Below are 12643 nucleotides of genomic sequence, written 5' to 3'. Positions count from 1 at the left end.
AAGAGCATGCATGGTCAGCTGCAGTTATGGTGGACAGAGATACGGAGTCCACCAGCAACAAAAGAAGTGCAGGCTCGGCTAAATCTCAGGCCGCTTGCTAGGATTACACTGGCCACAGAGCACACCGTACAGACAACGCCTATCTCAGCCCAACCCCACTGCAATACATTTCAGCTATCCAGAAACTACAGGACGGTGATTCTGTTGCAAGAAAGAGAAAGCAAAAGATAGAGAGAGAGAGAGAGAGAGAGAGAGAGAGAGAGGTAGAACTCGCTTCTTCATCTTCACCACCCAAAAAATGACTCTCCTCTTAATTAACCTCACACTGGCCAAACAATGTTGTTCTTGCATTGGTGTTCATTTGCTCCTACAAGAGAAGGGCTTTTGACAAACGCTAGGCCTAATGAGTCACCAGCGGACAGGACAGGCCTCCGTCTGTGGTGCAGTCACACTGCTGGATGGATATGATGCTGTGTCATTCTCTGGCTGAACTAGCCATCCGCTCTCTTATAGCACTTTGTTTCTGGCAAAAGCAAATAGGCTCCATTTTGCGGGCACCACTCAGACTTCAACCACATTTATTTTGCCAGACAGTAAATCAGTTGTCCTAAGATCTGTCTGCTTTCTTAATGCGTGCAACACCTTAGACAGCACTCATAAAACTAATTCACCAGTGTTCTGCTGTGTAATGCAAAAGACCTTCATCACAGGGCAGTGACAAAAATGTGTTTCTGAGTACTGTCTGGAGATAGCTGTATGGGTTCCCTATTGTAGGATGCATCGCATAATACTGAAAAAATGTTTCACATTTGTATTGCAAAAATGAATGAGGTATTAAGACAGGCAATATTAAGATTTCTCTAAATGTACATTAATGACTGTCATTTGATGTGCTGGCATCATACTGTCAACTAAATCTAAAAGTGTAGATTTAAAGGCAGCACCTTAAAATGTAACTTAAATTGTAATCTTACTCATCTGATCAGATTCTGCCCTGCCCTCATCTAGCGGATCTGACTGAAATAATTACTCAACTCTCAGTATAGGATATATAGACTTCTTTAAATTGTATATCACACAAGGCCTATGTCTAATACTAAATCAAAGGAAATTGATACTGTTATAATTCAAAAATAATGTATTGTGTTAGCGCCTCACTAGATCCTGTATGAAAAGGCAAATACATGCATCATGTGTGTGTGTGTGTGTGTGTGAGAGAGAGAGAGAGAGAAAGAGAGAGAGAGAGAGTCTCCTACGTATCCTACATAGACCTATAGTGTGGCGTAGGCCTACCATATTTCCTCTCTGACTCACTACTGAATGATATCACAGCTGCTATCGCAGTAAGAAGTGGACTACACGCAAGTGAAAGCGCATTATCTTCATCTTCCGCCCAGTATCCCTGCCCAATCGTGCAATTGACTACGTCACTATATCGGACATAAGGATATTAGGTGTTCCCCTCACGATCTAGATCTCCGACCACCAGGTGGATGGGTTTTTTTCCCTCTGTATGTGTACACGGCTGGCCTACCTGGAATTATCTCTAAAGGCTGATGGGAAAGTGTTGGGGTGCAAATATATCATCCACCATTTTGAAAAAGTGACCGTAAGCTTAGGCTAAGCATAGTCTGACAAGTGGATAATATCGTAAATGAATCATTAGACCTGTCAGGTAAGAATGTTTCTAGCTCAACGATGACCTCCTCGTCGACGCCGACACAAGCACCACATATTACACCTAGTTGGTAAAATTGGTATAGGTAACCTCTGATACCTTAAATAAAAATGGAATGACAAAGTACCCTAAAAGGAAACTATACGAACGGATCATGTAACATCTGTGTAAATAATATAGCTGTGAATTTCAAGGTAGTAAACGAAAGGATGTCGACGCTGTGCATGACGATGCATCTGTTTAAATGCCCCACCATAATTGTCCACTTAATGGCGAAAGCGAGATTTGTGACCCCTGCAGATGTTGCAATGCCCAGAAAAAAATCATTGTTATCCACCCTGCCCCAGACATACTCTGGAATACTGACAGCACCTCAATAGCCGCACCCCAACGTGATCCCACCCAGGCGATCCAACACCAAACAAACAGAACAAGGCTCATTAAATCTTCATTAACCTTAGCACACAGTGGTAAAGAGAGGAGATAAAGGACGGAAGAAAATAACACTTTACCTTTAGCGCGAAAGACCCTCCGGTTACTTTGGGTTTTTACAGTTTATGCCCGTGACTCCTCTGGTTTCTACGGTCTGTTGTGGTCCAGCTCTGCCTCCTCTCCGTTTCACTTTCCTCCAGGAAGATCCCCCCTTCTCCCCTCTCCTGCGTAGCTGAACACCAGCCACAAACAGTCCTGGGGTGCGTAAACGTACCCGAAGAGGCTTGGTGATGATGGAGGAGGTACGGGGTTGTTCAGGGATAACAGGGGGCTTGAATGCTCCGGGGTCCAAAAGCCAAAATGGCTCTGATGTCCTCCTACAGCAGGGATGCTGAGCTGGGTTGTGACATCATCACTGAGCGAGGCAGTAGGCTAGCATCAATGCAGCAGAGGGCGTCTAGGCAGTGAGCGAGCGAGAGAGAGAGAGAGCGAGAGAGAGCAAGGAGGGGGAGGGCCTTGAGCACTAGCAGACACAAGGGTTGGGGAGAGAAGGGGAAAGAGAGACAGAGAGATTAGTATCCCAAGGGAATTCGTTTCACACACAAAGAAGACACTGCCTATGTTTAACATGAGCTTTAGAGGGCAAATATAAACTGAAATAACCCAACACAGAGGCAATATGGGATTGCAAAAGGACATTGATATCTCAGAATCTTACTGGTGACATGAATAATGATTTAAATGAGGTGAAAAATGAAATAAATAATGCACAGGAGTGAATTAGGCATTTGTAGGTCAAGCTGAGATAACACTGTGGAAAAAAATTACAAACCAGTTCATAGGCCATCCTATGGCATCTGTCATGATGACTATTTACAAATGTTTATATGTGTGACTTTACATTGCAGACAGTTTTCACAACCATGTCCTCAATATATAACACAATTGGTCATCACCCTTGTTTTTCTTTTGGATAGCCTACTACAGTAAAACTAAAATATGCCTTCTTTTTACCCTTTGCTGTGAGTTATCTGTCAGGGTTAGTATCTCACTGGTGTGGCTATAGATACATTCACATACTGCAAGAGTAAACCTCTCTCCTTCACGCCTCTATATCTCTCTCACTCACTTTTCTCTCTTCTCCCATCTGACTGTACTCTCTCTCCCCCTTTCTCTCCCTCTCTCTTCCTCTATTCTGCTCTGTAAATCCTAGGGAAAGTCATCCCTTGTAATTCTCTCACAATGGTGGGATTCCAGTGTGACATTAACACTGCCCTCCTCCTCCTCTGTGACTCAGCAGTTACTTGCATTTTCTTGCCGTAACCTGGAATGCACTCAAAAACAAAATGTGACTGTATCAGCGCATTCTTCGGTGACACTAATACAGTGACATTTGCATAAAGGAGGAAGAGATGTACAGTAGGCCTATCTTTAATTATTTCATCTAATCACACTGTGAACTGTGATATAGAAAATCAGAGGCTAATATGCCCTCACTGCAAACATTAAATCAGACATTGGTGAAAATGCATTGTTGCCTATTTTTAATGTAAAACCAATGAGGTTATCAACATGTGTTGGGTGACTTAGCACTTCCGGAGGGCAAATTAATTCATTATCATTCTCTCCACTGGCCTGCTTTAGTCTACTGTAATGTGTCTTTTCCTCTAAGTCAATGGAGTGAATGAAGTGTTTACGTTAGCAAAGGAAATATAGATGATATAAATATGATCATTATATTGAATAGGATTTTTATGCCATAATGTCATCATTGTAAAGTCACACCATTATTTTGCTCATTTTCATCACTGAGGGGCATGTTGGTCTGAGTATATTAATTACCCCTGGGGAACAACAGCCAGGGTCAAATGACTGGGGTTCTTATATGCAATGCTACGTACAACATTTGAAAATAAAACGTTGCCACAACAGCAGAGTGAATTGCAAAATGATGACGCACTGTTTGTGTGGAGTCTGGGTTGAGTCCATTGTTCGTTTGGCTTTTGCACAATGCAGGGGAGTGGATGAGGATCGTCTCTGTGGACACTCTGGAAGGTACCATGGCAGGGCAGGCAGAGGGGGGAGGAGGGGGGTGCCTGGTCAGGTTACATCCCTTGTGAAACACAATGCAATCGTGTTCTCTGACCTTGTTAGCATCACAGCTAGCATTTGCTACTGTACTGGATGGTCATAGTGACTCTTTCCTTTCTTACATAATTCCCTCTTATATTGTATGCTATACGCCATTTCTATCCCTAACTGCTTCTGTTATCTCTGTCATTCTCTTACTTCTTTTTAACCTTGCCTAGTCTTCTGCTTATCTCATTATTTCCTCTCCCACTTTTGCCCTGTCTGTATCTGCTTCTCTGATGTAATCACTTATAACACAATAATGATGTATCTGCAGAGCTTAAAGCCAGAGCCAGCGCCCTATCACTTGTAACAATCAGCGGAGGACATCATTTGCTGAACACCGCTGCTGCACATGCATGGACAGATACCAAAGCTCTCTTCCTCTTCCCCTCTCTCTCTCTCTCTCTCTCGTCCACCCTGTCGTGGATCAAGAGGCACACCCACCACCCCCTGTAAGGGCTGCTGTTCTCCTTTCAGCTTAAAGGATAGAACAGGAGCAAGTGTCTCTCTCTCACGTTCTCTCTCGCTCTCAGTCTGGAACTTCAGACCCACTGCGGCCACTCCATCACACTTGTGAGGATGACGTCGCGCCGTCGCAATAGTGGTCTGTGGACTGGCATGAATCACACTTCCTAATTCCTCTGAGTGGCACGATGGGATAGCAGGCTGCTTTAATGACCCAGAGGAGAGCGCAGTGGACATGAGGGTTCAGGACGACGTTGAGGGCTCTCCGGGGGATGGATGGAGCGCTTGGGTGCTCGCCTTGACATGTCGGCATTGACCTGATCAGCCCTCTCTCTCTATTCATCTCTCTCTCTTTCTCTCTCTCAGGCGCGTGGTTGAACTCACCCTGTCTGTGTGTCTCTCTCTCTCCCACCCTGTCTCAGCTTAGTGAAGCAGAGCTCTGAATAATTCATTTGCCCATAGAGTTATTGCTGAGAGCCTAGTGTCTGAGGCACTTTTTTAAAGGGACGTACGCACCACAGAGAGCAAAGCATTACCAAATACATCCTCTTATATTCTCCTCTCTATTTGTTCTCACTGTCAATCAGATACAGACTGAGGCATTAGAAGTTAATGATCAGTTAGTATATTGAGTGTCTAGTTGAATGCTGCATATGTCTCTATTTGTCATCTATACAGCTGGATAATCTGTTGTGCAAACACAGCACAGTATGGACTGTAATGTTGTCACAGTATTTTATGGCATCTATTAAATAATCTGAGCTTGTGGCCTTTACTGCCCAGAAAATGTAGGATCTTCCTTGTCTTGTCTGGCCTCATCGTTGACTGCAGCTTTTCAGGGTCACTTGGGAATTTATTACACAATTTATATTCATATTATTATTATAATTATTACACAATTTATATGCTGTGCTTTATTTGTCCACATTTCTTTTACCTATAGCCCAGGTGTTCTTTATCCAAATGGTGATCAGTGAGGTGTACCTCTAAGGAATGCAGTGGTTAAAAGCTACCATGCCAGCAGCAGAAACAGAGGCTTCTGGTTTGGGAGGCTGCTTGTTCCAGTGCCTTTAAAGCCAGGGATTGTACTTCTGTTGTCTTTGGATTACTTTTTGTAGTCTTAGTTGGTTATGGGCTGTATGCATTGTTCACTCCATAGGCATGCTCCAGGGAAGGACATAACATGCAATAATACACATACCTGCAAACTCAGAAGGGCTGAAAAAGGTGACATATTTCTGAAAGACGCCAGAGAGAGTGTAGCATGTGGCCCGTGTTTGTTAGCTAACATTTTCTTTTTTCCTTGGTCATATCGCTGCTGCAGGCCATAGCAGGCAGGCTATGCGTAACAGAAAGTGAGAGAGATAAATCCCGCCCTCAGAAACAACTGATAGGTAGGTCTTCAAAAATAGCACAAAGAGAGGCCAATCACTTGCGAATTTCGCCGAAAGGTGACTAGTTTGCAGGTATGAATACAGCAGCAAAAATGAAATGCTCAGTAAAAATAGAATGTTAATCAAAATGGCTGAGGACTGAGGTTCATCCTGTCCCACTATGCTGCCAAGTTCCAACACAAGAGAGTGAGATTGCATGCCTCCCAAATTCCATTTTAGCCTCATCATGTGATCAAAGTCTGCAAGTGCAGCCGCAGGAGAGCAAAGGAGAGGTCAACAAACCCTTATCCTTACACATACACACACACACACACACACATGCTTATGCAAGACGCAGGGGCAGAGGTGTGTCAACCCAGAGGTACTCTAGCGTACTCCTGAGCAGCCAGATCTGCAGCTGGATAGAGGATATTATAGCAGAGAAAAGAAAAGAAAAGCGTGAGAAAATGGAGCCTGGAGCAACCGTGTGTGCCGTGAGGAGCCGGAGAGTCCTGTGCGGAGATGAGATTAGGCCTGCCGTCATCCACATCAAAGACGGGAAGATTCAGAACATCCTCCCTGGTATAGAAGTGGGCCCGAGTGCTTCTGCTGAGGTATGGTGTGTTGAAGCTCCAAGAGAATGTGCACCACTTATGCCCCCTAGTGGGTGGAGGAGGCATTTCATTGTGACTGTCCTGTATTGGTGGTAGCAGTGCTACTGTATACAAATATGGTATAGAAACGATAGATGGTCTTGTCTCTAGAGTTACACATTAAACATATTTGATAGAATAAGTCTATAAGGTTTCCACTTAATATTACCGATGTAAATGTATAGTGTGACACTCATGTTTAACAAACATATTTCTTGACCTGGGTGTTGTAGGTATTGGATGTAGGAGACAGACTGGTGATGCCAGGGATTGTGGACTGCCATGTGCACGTTAACGAACCAGGTCGTACTACCTGGGAGGGCTACTGGACAGCCACACGTGCTGCTGCAGCTGGGGGAGTGACCACCATTGTGGATATGCCTCTGTGAGTACAAACTTTAAAAGGGGGAATGCCAGGCTAAAGTTTAGGGAAGAGAGACCTGTGTGGGGAAACTGTGTAAACAATCAGTGTCAACAAAGACATATAATGACTATCAGTGTCCATAGTCCAAGTGATCAGTTTTATTCACAATCCAAATCCTCAGTATGATCCCCCCCAATTCCTCATGTTTTGTGTTCAGCAGTACAGAGTGTACATGGTTTTAGCAACGCACTTTTCCACACATTAGAGATGCATTCAGAGATTGTTTGCCAGCAGAATGAAACTCGCATTCAGCAGCAAAGGAGTCATAAAAAGACCACACACCACACTCTGTGTTCTGTTCCCATAGCAACAGCATCCCGCCAACCACGACTCTTGGCAACTTTCGTGAGAAGATGCAGGCAGCAACAGGCCAGTGTTTCGTGGACACCGCCTTCTGGGGAGGGGTTATTCCTGGCAACCAAGTACTGAGGGCAACTTTATCTGATTACTTCAGATTACTGGAAATGATAAGAGTCAAGATGATTGGTTCTATGCGGGGGGGTTTTTTGGGCAGGGGGGGTGGTTTTGTGGTCTGTAAATTGTGTGTGTGTTTTTCAGTATCAAGCATGCTTTTATGAAACCATTGCAGGCCATACAATTGTGTATAAGTTTGACTGTGTGCTCATGTGGGTATACGTGTGTACATACCTCCTTTATGTTTCTGTGTTTCAGCTGGAACTGCGGCCCATGATTCAGGCTGGGGTGGCAGGGTTCAAGTGCTTCCTGATCCACAGTGGTGTGGATGAGTTCCCTCACGTCAGCGACAGTGACCTGCACACTGCCCTGCAGCAGCTCCAGGGCACAGACAGCGTCCTGCTGGTAACGACACCGCTAAACATCAACACAGCCATGGAAAGGCTTTTCTGGAAGTGTGCCTTTTTAACTCAGTCTCTCCCCTATCTTAATCTACCCTGCAACAGTGCTTACATAACTGTTACAATAAATCTGATAGCTCATCAAGTCTGTAGTAGCAGCTGTATATTGGAGTCTTGTGTTAAATGTGGGTTGCAACAAAGATCCTTTAGAACAATACCATAGAGTGCATTGATATGAAGTACCATATAGAGTAATTAGAACCTGAATTGTACTGAACCCTGCGTTCTAAACATACTTCTGCACTGCACTGCACTTTATACGGTATGGTTTGTGAAAAGGAAAGGTCTCTGTTCTTCCCCCTAAGTTTCATGCTGAGAGGGAGATCCAGCAGCCTCTGGGAGAGAGTGGAGGTGAGACCTATTCCTGGGCCCATCTGTGAACCAGTTCCTCTGGTAGTAAATTGAATCAATATTTGTTGTAAAACATTACTGGCACTGCAAATCAACATTTGTTTGTAAGGCAATATCAATTTAATTTCCTTGATGTTGTAAATTGTTAATCATCCTTCTATGAGGGATATCTTAATAGCCTATAAAAGACGGAAATTCACGTCATGTATACTGACGTTAATGATCTGTTGTTGTAACAAAACACCTGTTCATTCAAAATACCTGGATTTTGCTCTGAGAAAACAATGTGCTGTCTACAAACGTTGTTGCTTTTACACATAGACCCATGTGAATACTCCACCTTCCTCAACTCCAGACCTGACATCATGGAGATGGAGGCTATACGCACAGTCACCCAGTTATGCTTGCAGTACCAGTGAGTTTGACTGTGCTCGTCTCGGTTATATTTTCTTTCATTCGGTTCAGGTTCACTGTCTTCTCAACTTGTCTACAACAAAGGATTAACACCTACTAAAAGTGTTTCCTAAAAGGTCCCTCAACTTCTTTCCTGCTATTATCAGACAGACACAGTCGCTGAAATTGCTAAAACATTGCGAAGAAATATGGATCTGTTTTAAAGTTACAAATAAGGTCAGACACTAAAAGGTCAAGAGATGAAGGAGGGGAAATCAATAGGGTAGCATAATCAATAGTAATTAGCAAGGGGGCCGCACTTCTGAGAAAAACATTTTATGCATTTTATGGGTTCTTTGGTCTGCTGACATGCTTCTCTCTTTAGTACAAACTGAGGTATTTCTACCACCAGGTTGTGAAGACCTGATCAGTGATCAGTTTTGTTCACAATCCAAATCCTCAGTATGATCATTATCTTTGTAATAATCTAAAGAATCCAACTATCTTTACCGTAAAATACAATGTTTAAGTATATAGGATGGTTTAAATGTAATCCTGTTAAATAGTATTATGCTCTTACCCCCCCCCCCCCCCCCCCCCCCCAACCCCCCAATTCCTCATGTTTTGTGTTCAGCAGTACAGAGTGTGTATGGTTTTAGCAACGCACTTTTCCACACATTAGAGATGCATTCAGAGATTGTTTGCCAGCAGAATGAAACTCACATTCAGCAGCAAAGGAGTCATAAAAAGACCACACTCTCTTTAGTACAAACTGAGGTATTTACAGAAGTATTATTTGAGGTATTTCTAAGAGTGTACCACCAGGTTGTGAAGACCTGAGATACCTACTCATGCTACCCCTCATCCTAGGGTGCGATGCCACATAGTGCACCTCTCCTCTGCCCAGCCCCTGGAGCTAATCCGGGCAGCTCGGCAGGCTGGGGCTCCCCTGACGGTGGAGACGACCCACCACTACCTCAGCCTGTCAGCCGAGCACATCCCCGCCGGGGCCACACAGTTTAAATGCTGCCCTCCCATCAGGGACACGGCCAACCAGGTAAGGACCCTACCCACGCTAAACCTCTCTGCTGGTGAACAAGAGGAAGGGGAAATTGAGAGGAGAGTGTGAGGAATAGGCTTTATTATTTGTCCGGAAATAGGCTTGTTTCATCTCATTCTCCTACTCAAACTTGCTGTGCCATTTTGTGTCATTTGTATTATATTTGCCCTTGGCACGTTACACTGTGTGAGAGGATAAATGTCATCCCTCTACCAAATGAAAAGAACAAGGCAAAAGTCTCCTTACAGCAGCACACGGTTCTGGAAAGGGGAGGAGGGCCTACACTGAAGCATAACTGAGCATGAAGCACACTGATGAGATAAAGCCTAATACAACATTATCTGATAGGGCTCAATTACTATTGTGTCAAACTAGAGATGACGGCGGTTTTGCTGCCTTACAGGAACAGCTGTGGGCAGCACTCACAGCTGGAGACATTGACATGGTTGTGTCTGACCACTCCCCCTGCACACCTGACCTGAAACAATTGGACAGTGGAGACTTCACTCAGGCCTGGGGTGGGATCTCATCCCTGCAGTTTGGTAGGCTGTGATTGCTGTAACACACCTGGTTAATCTGTAGTCAACTTTCTTTTCTACCCACCTACCCCACACAGATAAACTTGCACCAACAAATGCAGCCACATAGACATACAATCCCAGATACAAACACAGTCTATGTCTAACAAACACATATATAGAGATAATATAAACATATATTAATACTTTCTATATCTCCTTTTCTTACCTCCGTGTCCTTTTTACTTGAGGACAAAGTCCTCAGGGGACTAAACAACATAGCAGCTCCTGTTTACCATGGTGTAATAATTTACTGCTGAGAGAGCCTGAGCTATGGGATTTGGTCAAAGTCCCTGTGCCAAGACCAGACACAAGCAGACAACAAAGGTTACTCAGATTCATATGTGCTTAATCCACATGCCCCTGATATTTCTGATACACAAAAATAGAGCATGAGGATGAAAATGAGAAAAGAGACAATGGGCCTCCTACAGACTCCAGCAATGTTGTTTTTCAGCTGTCACATTTAATGTAGGAAGCACATATTCACTGTCCCAACAAGGATGACTCTGTAGGCTGATTCTGGACATATTGCTTGTTGACTGTTTGCATCGGTGACATTTGTTTTTTATTAAACTGCCACATTGTATCCAGTGATGCATATGTCTTTCAAAAGATATTTGTCTGTTTGTAGGACTGCCACTGTTCTGGACATCTGCATGCAAGAGGGGATTTTCACTCGCTGACACAGTGAGACTCCTCTGCCAGAGAACAGCTCAGCTCTGTCGCCTAGACAACCAGAAGGGGAGCTTGCGTCCTGGTCATGACGCAGACCTAGTCATCTGGGACCCTGAGAAAGAGTTTGAGGTCAGCCACTCCACAATAAGAGAATGTGATTGCGACTGTGCAAGAACACCTGTGTGTGTGTGTGTGTGTGTGATGTGCATGTGAGGGTGGATGGGTTTGTGCAGATGGTTTGGTCGTCTCAAAGCTAGTTTTCAAATATAATTTGAATTAATACTTTGGTTAATTGATTCCTGCAGAGCATTACTAATGTTCACATATGGATTTTGGATTTTACAGGTGACAGAGGGAAACATCCATCACAAAAATAAGGTCAGTAATTTCCATGTTGCTCTGTGAGCTGACCATCATCAATAAATTATTGATATTATGATATTACATAGTTGCACCTGTTTTAATTTACCATCCAATTCTGAGAGTAGGCTATGTAGTTCAAACTACATAATGCTGTAATAATAATAATTATAATTCATTATCATGATTATTTTTCCTCTCAATCTCTCTCTGTCTCCAGCTGACTCCATACCTTGGCAGAACTCTGAAAGGAGAGGTGTACTGCACCATAGTTCGGGGGAGACTGGTGTATAAGCAGGGCATGTTCTCTCAGCAGCCCCTGGGGAGGCACCTGCTCCTCAGCCACGGCCGCACTCAGGCCTCCCTGTGAAGAACCAGAGCAAAATAAGCAGGGCCATTATCAACTTACACATCAGGCCTATATCTCCACAAATGCAAACTTCACCCCAGTGTATGCAGCCTTTAGTGTTTGCAGATTTTACACATCATTTACACATCAAACAGAAACATGATGAATGTGTTGTGAGGGTCCTGTATTGTTGTGATCATCACCGATGGGATGTGTTATGAACTCTAGTCTGGCAATGGAGTTCACAAGAAAAGTTTATGGTGTTAACAGTTACACAACCAAAGATCCTAATCTAAATGTCAACTGATGAAATGTGTTAAATAATATTTCATTGTATTCATTAGACCCTATAATAGGTCCTTAATTATTCTCTATATATTTTTAATCAGTTTCATTTTAAGGTGAGTCCTAGCCTACTTTACAACGTGTTTGACAAAGGTAATAGATTATAATTGTTTCGTTAGGAATCCCAGGAAATTCTAATTTATAATTGAATCAGTCCCAAAATGAATGAACCCTTGATCACGGAGTGGGCGTGTGCAGCACACAGCAATTCATCCTTCTGCATTGCGCTGACCAACAGAGTGCTTTCAGTAAACAGTGCAGAGTAGCCTATCAGTGCAAGTATGGATCACTGCTAACATGAAAATTGCGTTTCGCAATGACAAGAGTAAATCAATAGGCTACTGAGAGGAAGGGTCTATTCATGAAAATTTACCATCTCCCTGTTTTGATTTCTTTTCTGTGAATAAACATATTTTCACTTTCATGGCTTCAGACTGTTTGAAAATAGGTTCTTTTTGTTAATGATTAATAGTTTGGCACCTCAGAGACTGATTAA

The 12643-nt window shown here is 43.4% G+C and overlaps 2 protein-coding genes across 22 annotated transcripts in view; one reads left to right on the top strand and one right to left on the bottom strand.

The window, feature by feature from the left end:
- Positions 1-2537, bottom strand: part of kif1aa (kinesin family member 1Aa) — a 65496-nt gene extending 62959 nt beyond the window's left edge. For 18 of the 21 annotated variants that reach the window (XM_042056441.1, XM_042056442.1, XM_042056446.1 and 15 more), the window contains exon 1: positions 2191-2537. The gene's annotated coding sequence lies outside the window, so the exon portion shown is untranslated. The remainder of the gene's footprint in view (positions 1-2190) is intronic. The other 3 variants (XM_042056458.1, XM_042056459.1, XM_042056460.1) reach the window with 1 other exon arrangement.
- A 3873-nt stretch (positions 2538-6410) lies between these two features.
- Positions 6411-12571, top strand: zgc:103559. The gene is made up of 11 exons (XM_042058058.1): positions 6411-6695; positions 6968-7119; positions 7466-7580; positions 7831-7977; positions 8339-8384; positions 8706-8799; positions 9648-9834; positions 10241-10379; positions 11050-11222; positions 11439-11471; positions 11674-12571. Exons 1-11 carry the CDS (start codon positions 6549-6551, stop codon positions 11821-11823), a joined length of 1383 nt encoding a protein of 460 aa, XP_041913992.1. The 5' UTR covers positions 6411-6548; the 3' UTR covers positions 11824-12571.
- The last annotated feature ends 72 nt before the right edge of the window (positions 12572-12643 follow it).

This window comes from Alosa sapidissima, chromosome 12 (assembly GCF_018492685.1).
Source record: "Alosa sapidissima isolate fAloSap1 chromosome 12, fAloSap1.pri, whole genome shotgun sequence".
Taxonomy (NCBI): domain Eukaryota; kingdom Metazoa; phylum Chordata; class Actinopteri; order Clupeiformes; family Clupeidae; genus Alosa; species Alosa sapidissima.
The sequence above is the reverse complement of the archived record's forward strand: the minus strand, read 5'-3'. Positions and strand labels throughout refer to the sequence as shown.